Here is a 6963-nt window from a genome sequence, read left to right as displayed (position 1 = left end):
TAATGAAAAGTTTCTTGTAAGTTAGATTTGTCATATTTTATGTGTACTAAGATATTTGCACTAGAAACTACACCAGAAATAATTGGTAAGCTTTTGTGTTTTTGCAGTGCAGTTAATGTCAGTGTGTGAAACGACACACAGAGTTTGTGTTCAGAGGAGTGAAGGTGATCAATTATTCACCTTGGGAGTGTGGGCATAAAGCCAGGAAGAACGCCTTCGTTAATTCATACATCAGACGTATAGATGACTTAATAATTCATCAGCAACGACCTCGTATAACAAAATAACACTGATAAAGAGATTCTGCGCTGCAAAAACACAAAATATTCCCATCTAGTTTATAGTGGAAATGTCTTAATACATTTGAAATAAGACTCAACTCAACTAATAAACAAGTAACTGTTAGGATATAACAGCTTGTTACTAGTTCCACTGGTAGAATGTTCCGCTGCGCTGTTACCTAGCAACCCCCAGCCCAGTCCGTTACCTAGCAACCCCAGCCCGTTACCTAGCAACCCAGTTCTAGTTCCACTGGCAGATTATTTCACTTACAACATGGGGGAAATGTCTTGTTAGAAATTAAATAATCAGTCAGTTGAATTAGTGCGTCTTATCAATACTAGGAAATTATTTACTTAAAACGTAAAAAGTTACTTATAAGTTAGTTTTCTAGAATCTAGAACAAAAATACGTTTTAAGATTTTGTGTTTTTGCAGTGAAGAACAACATTTTACCATGTGTTTTTGTCAAGTTTTTACTGCAAATGTTTTGGAACTCGTGAAAAAAGACAAAACTAACTTGCAGGTAAAATTTTTAGGAGATTGCTTTAAGTTAATATTCCTTCAATATCGATAAAAAAAAGTACCAGTTCAACTTTAAAGCAAAACATTTCCCTCATAAGTGAAATAACCTGCCAGTAATTAGCATTTACCTAAAACGAGCTTCTAAATCTTGCTGAAAAGTAACTTGTAAGTTAGTTTTGTCTTATTTCGCGTGTAACCAGCATATTTCCTCTAGAAACTAGATAAAAACCAGTTTGTTTTTGCAGTGTGCTAAGAGAACCGGTCATATAAACAGTTCCTTTTAAAAGGCAAATCCTCCGCAGTCAAATGCGTCAAAGTCGGAGTCTCCTTCAAAGTCGAAGGTGTTGAAATGCGGGGAGTCGACGTCCTGGCTGCAGGCGTGGAAGGAGCCGCCGGCGGGGAGATCGGAGAAGGCCCCGGAGCCTGGGGCCACGTCCGGGGCCCGGCTGGCCAGCGGCGAGGACGGGGAGCAGGAGCTGAGGTAGCCCAGGGCGGAGGAGGCCGCCGCCCCGCCCATCAGCAGACACACCGCACGCACCGCCCGCGCGTCGCTGCTGTTGCCATGGCGAAGACAGTCAGACATGCGGTGAGGCGGGGCGACGGAGTTGCTCCGCATGGGCTGCCTCGGTCCGGCAGCTGACAAAACGACAAGAAACTTTGTTTTAAAAAACATCTGGATGATAAAAATAATATAATCTATAACTGTTTTTAATTAGCATTAGAACCCTTATTTATTTATTTATTTATTTATTTATTTATTTATAAGTCATAATATCACAACAATAAAGTAATTATACTACAAGAATAAAATAAGATAAAATAAGAGTCATAAAATTACAAGAATAAAGTTATAATATTTCAAGAGATTAAAGTTTGGATGTTATCAGAATAAAGTCAACATTAAAACTGTCTCATAATATTTTTGACTTTATCCTCATTATTTTATTGCTATGTACTTGGGATGCTATAACTTTGTTCTCATAATTGTATTTTTTTAGAGTGGTCCTTGTACTCCATAGTAATTTAACCCTGGAAAACCCGGACAAAGACAGTTACTTTTATAACAGCGCCCCCGGTGGCTGGATGAATGAACAGATTTTAGGCTTGGTGGAGTATCTAAGGGTGCGTTCACACTGCAGCCTGAAGTAACTCAATTCCGATATTTTGGCAATTCGGTTTTTTTTTCCCGGGTCGTTCACACTGCCAGTAAATGCTTCCTGTATGTGTTCTGCAGTGTAAACGGGCAAACGACCTGAAAGTGTCCCGCATGCGCAGTAGAGGGCGCCATACCGTCAGCATTCTCAGTGTTCTGCCAACCGCCATAAGAAGAAGAAGAAGAGCTCAGTGTTTGCGGAAGTAAACATGGAGGCTAACGGTGGAGCTTAGCTTACATATTTGAAGTTGTTATCCGGCCAGAGCAGCAAATTAACAACTTAATCCTCATATAGTTCGTCATGGTTGTTGTTTTTCTTCCCACTTGCGCGTATCAGGAGCAGAATAGTGAGATTTGTTGAGAATCAGTGACGTTCAGTTCGGATGAATGCGGCCTGAACGTTATGGTCGCATTTGAATCGGATACGTATCGAATGTGGGTCACATTCTAAAAGAATCTGACCTGTGCTGATCACACTGCCATGAAAAGATCGGATACAGGTCACATTACGTCAAAAAAATCGGAATTGGGTCACTTCAGGCTGCAGTGTGAATGAACCCTAAATGTTACTCCTTTGTTTTTATTTATTTATTTACTTATAGAGGAAATGGCTGATCTGAGCTCTTCAGCTGTTGTTTCGGCATGTTTTCTGTGTTTTTCGGAGGCCGCTGACCTTGCTGTCGGTCTCTGAACGAGCCTCCTCTCTCAGTGACGCGGCTCAGAGGCAGCGGCGCTCCAGCAGCCCTGGGCGATCCGGGCTCCTTGTCGCTGGGGGAGTCCGGCAGCGGCTCTCTGTCAGTGATGCAGGGAGTGAGGCTTTGCTGTCTCTGAAGGGTCAAAGGTGACATCACACCCTAGAAATGACAAAAAATAAACGCTACCTACATTAAGAGAAGTAGAGCTACGAGTTTCCAACTTACAAACTTTGTTAAAGTGAAAAAGGATAAAACGAGAAAGTTAATAGTCAGATTTGACCCTGTGAAGTTCAAAATGCTTAAGTATAGAGTCCCAGTTCACGTCTAATATTTCAGTATCCACTAATCAGTAAATGTATTTCATGCTCACTCCTTATATTACGACTGGAAAACGCATCACAATGTAAACATTTCCTGTCAGTCTGTACCTGTAATTATTTGTGTTTTATTATTTTAAATAGCTAAAATGCTGCCAAACTTGGTTTTATGACCCTTTTATGTTTTATCCAGTTTTTTTATCCACAACGTTGTTTTTGTTTTTAAGCAGTTATGAGGAACCGTGAACTGCTGCGCAAGTTACTCAACACATCGTTGCTAGGTAACCACAAGTTACTCAACACATCGTTGCTAGGTAACCASWAGTTACTCAACACATYGTTGCTAGGTAACCAGTAGTTACTCAGAAAAGGTTGTTGCTAGGTAACCAGTAGTTACTCAGAAAAGTTGTTGCTAGGTAACCAGTAGTTACTCATAAAAGTTGTTGCTAGGTTACCAGTAGTTACTCAGAAAAGGTTGTTGCTAGGTAACCACTAGTTACTCAGAAAAGTTGTTGCTATGTAACAAAGAATGAGTGAACTAATTGATTAGTTCATTCTTGTATTATTTTGACGTTTTTCTTGTACGACTTTATTCTGGTAGTATTATGAATCGATTCTTGTACTTTTATTTTTTTTAATACTAATTACTTTCATTTTGATTTTTAAAATACCAAAATTTCCTCATAATTTTATATTTTGGTCCATCTTACGATACAATTCTTAAATATTAAATGATTTGATCAGTTAATCGAGTCGCCTTTTTACCAAATACTTGGACGACTACTTCTCCCTTTTACTTGAGTAAAAAAATATGTTGCTACTTTTAGTTTAGTAAAAGTTTTGGCTTCTCTGCCCTCCTGTGTTTTCATTATTTTTTGGACGTCTGCATCTTATAATCAGAGGTTCAAACCTGCTATAAAACCGGTTTAGTGAGGAAACGGGACGGACGAAACATCACGGTGACTGACCTCTCTCACTTTCCTGATTAGCTTCAGCCAAAGACTGTGAAAGGTAAGAAAAGAGGCGTTATAATCTCTGACACACATCCAGGCTATAAAACATTCACAGACTTGGAACTGTGTCAGTCTGACAAACATGAGCAATAAAAACAAAGTCTGATAGTCAGTGGGACAGAGGAGGAGAGAACCTTAGCCGAGTTTATCGATGTTTCTGAATGTGAAGATAAGCTCTGATAAAAAGTGGGACAAAGAACATCTGGCACCCACATGCAGTCGTCGGGGTTGTCCGACAGAAGCAGCAGGAACTTGTTCTGGGGCAGGATGAGGGCAAAGCAGCAGTCTCTCCTGCCCCCCGGGGGCAGCCTGGGCAGGTCCAGGATTTCCCGTCCCTCCGCGATCGACTCACAGTTGGACTGTAGCGCCACCACCTGGTCCGGTGGAGACTCGGCGTCCCGGCACACCAGCAGGCTCCCCTCCATGGTGAGCACCAGGTACTTCTCCTTCCACTGCTTGAACATGAAGCCTCCTGCAGAGGGAGGCAGACCAGATACACACTTTCACTGCTAATCTGAGTTCAAAACTCAAAATGTTTGACTTTTCAAACTGTTTCTGAGCATTTTCTACCAAGTTTTTTGACTTCCCACAGGAGTCAAAGTTTTTCTAGAAAATTTCTGACATTAATCTAAATGGTTTTTTTTATATATATATATATATATTTGTTGGAAATTTACTGCTATTTCAAATTTTTTATATGACTTAAATCCATGAAAGAAAAATATATCAAATTAAAATTACAGAAATTTTTGCTAAATTTCTGTAAAAACGTTTAGCCACATTTTTTTACAGACTGTAAAAACAAACAGAGCTTACATAAAGAAAATGCTGCTGAATTTGGTAGTACGCATTTACACCCATAAAAGAAAAATATACCAAACTAAGATGCACACAAAAATAAAATTAACGTTAATCTCTGAAATTTTGTAGAAAAATAACTTTTCTAAAATTGTCTGCAATTTTCAACTTTTGAGATCCAAAAGTTTTAAAAAAAATTCAAGCTTTTTAAACTCAGAAATTTCCACATTTAATCTCAAACTTTCTGAATTTTCTCTGGCAAATTTTATACTTTTAAAACTCAGAAATATCAAAAATTTTTGTAGCCAATTTTTGACTCTTCAAACTTAAACATTTCCAATGATTTTTCTAGACAATTTCTGAGATATCTCAATTTTTTTATATATATTTGTCGGAAATTTACTCCTGTTGCTCTTTTTTATGACTTAGATCTGTAAAAGAAAAACGTCTATCCATCCATCCATCCATCCATCCATCCATCCATCCATAAAACCAACCAACTCTGTATCTGCTGGATTAGGTAAGCAATACGCACTTCAGCTAAAATATGTGACTGTATTTAAATAAGCTGCATCCTATACGAGAGTTTAATCGATTAAAGGAAAAATACATCAAATTAAACGGAGAACAATAGAAACAGTCGGAGTCGTACCATATTTCCGGAGGAATCCTCGGTGAACGCCCGCTGTGCTCATGTTTTCCGCAGCAGAGACTGAAACGAAACGAGGCTGAAGCTGGAAAATGGGCCAAGAGAGGGAGAGTGGGGCAATAATCCGCAATATTTAGGCCTTCATCACCTAAGCGCGGCCTGCCTCTCCTCACATGAACAACATATGAGCGCAAGAGGCTCCAATGACCACAGCTGGACAAAATGCGTCACTTTCTTTTCTCACAGCGCACAGTGTGAAATTTAAGGCTTTATTTTCACACTACACAGAAGGTGACGATAGACTTGAATAAATAAATCAAAGCTGGACTGTGTCACGCCTCCTGGCCTCCGTTGGCCTCAGAACCAGAGGTTCGGATCACCTCCTGCTAAAGCAGATTAAAACGGATTATTATTCCCGCGCAGCTGGACTGCACGTCTGCTGCCCCCAAAACTGCGGATAGACAAGTTGTTGTTTTTTAATCTGAGTGCATCTCTTCACATGTTGGCTCTAAAGAGATGTCCTGTTTCCCAGCGATCGATTAATCGCAGCGCGTCGCGTTGAATTGTTGAGTTAAATGGCGCTAAAACCGCGTTATGTAAGCGGATAAGAGTTGGCGAGGCGCATTCATGCGTCAGTCCGACAAGGCTCATGTTCACTCCGAAATGGGTTGGAAGATAATTACATTCAGACAGACGGGGAAACGGAGAACAATAGCGATAAATAAAATAACCAATGAGCTTCTGAATATGAGCACTGTAAAACCGGGCTAGTTAAGTTAAATGGATACCGAGTGCACCAGTTGACTTAAAGGTTTATAACTCAAACTATTTTATATTTTATTTTAGATGGATTCAATATACTCATGTTAATTATGTTGTATTAAAAGGACATATTTATTCATGTTCATGTTCAAATTAAGTTAAATTACCTTAAATTGTTCATATTTAAACAACTAGATCTCTACTATGCACTGAAAAAAAAGAAACCAGGTGAGCCAACATAAAAAAAAAACCCCAGTTAATAAGTAACAATCAGGACAGAGTATCTAAAATTGTACTTGTCACAATGGGTGGTCGGTGGTGAGGAGAGATAGGACGCAGGCAGACCCAGGATGAAGTGATGATGAATTTAATGATGATGTCGAGGTAGAGCACAACGGGGAACACAGGGAAACAGACACACGACGAGGAACACAGACAACAGGTGGGACTAAATACACACAGGGGTAATCAAGGAAACGAGACACACCTGGGAGACAATCAACGGGGAAGACGCAGAGACAGGACTCACAGGGAACAGGATCACACAGAAAAACTCAAAAATAAACACACAGAAACACAGATCATGACAGTACTCAAGTAAGAGTAATAAATAAATAACGTTTTTATTCAATTTTATGCCAATATTAATAACAAAGTTCTTTGTTTTTACATTAATTTATTCGGTAGCACTTTATTTGAAGGGGGGTGAATATAAGGCTGACATGATACTGTCATAAACATGTCACAACATGTCATAAACATGAATAAGTCTT

The 6963-nt window shown here is 39.4% G+C and overlaps 1 protein-coding gene across 1 annotated transcript; it reads right to left on the bottom strand.

Moving 5' to 3' along the window:
- Positions 1-726: 726 nt before the first annotated feature.
- LOC103475117 (uncharacterized) lies at positions 727-6621 on the bottom strand. The gene is made up of 6 exons (XM_008426524.2): positions 6487-6621; positions 5432-5491; positions 4195-4453; positions 3937-3970; positions 2630-2810; positions 727-1439 (listed from the first exon to the last, which is right to left on the bottom strand). Exons 2-6 carry the CDS (start codon positions 5472-5474, stop codon positions 1084-1086), a joined length of 873 nt encoding a protein of 290 aa, XP_008424746.1. The 5' UTR covers positions 5475-5491; positions 6487-6621; the 3' UTR covers positions 727-1083.
- Between the last annotated feature and the right edge of the window lie 342 nt (positions 6622-6963).

The sequence above is a fragment of the Poecilia reticulata genome, linkage group LG13 (genome assembly GCF_000633615.1).
Source record: "Poecilia reticulata strain Guanapo linkage group LG13, Guppy_female_1.0+MT, whole genome shotgun sequence".
Classification (NCBI taxonomy): domain Eukaryota; kingdom Metazoa; phylum Chordata; class Actinopteri; order Cyprinodontiformes; family Poeciliidae; genus Poecilia; species Poecilia reticulata.
The sequence above is the reverse complement of the archived record's forward strand: the minus strand, read 5'-3'. Positions and strand labels throughout refer to the sequence as shown.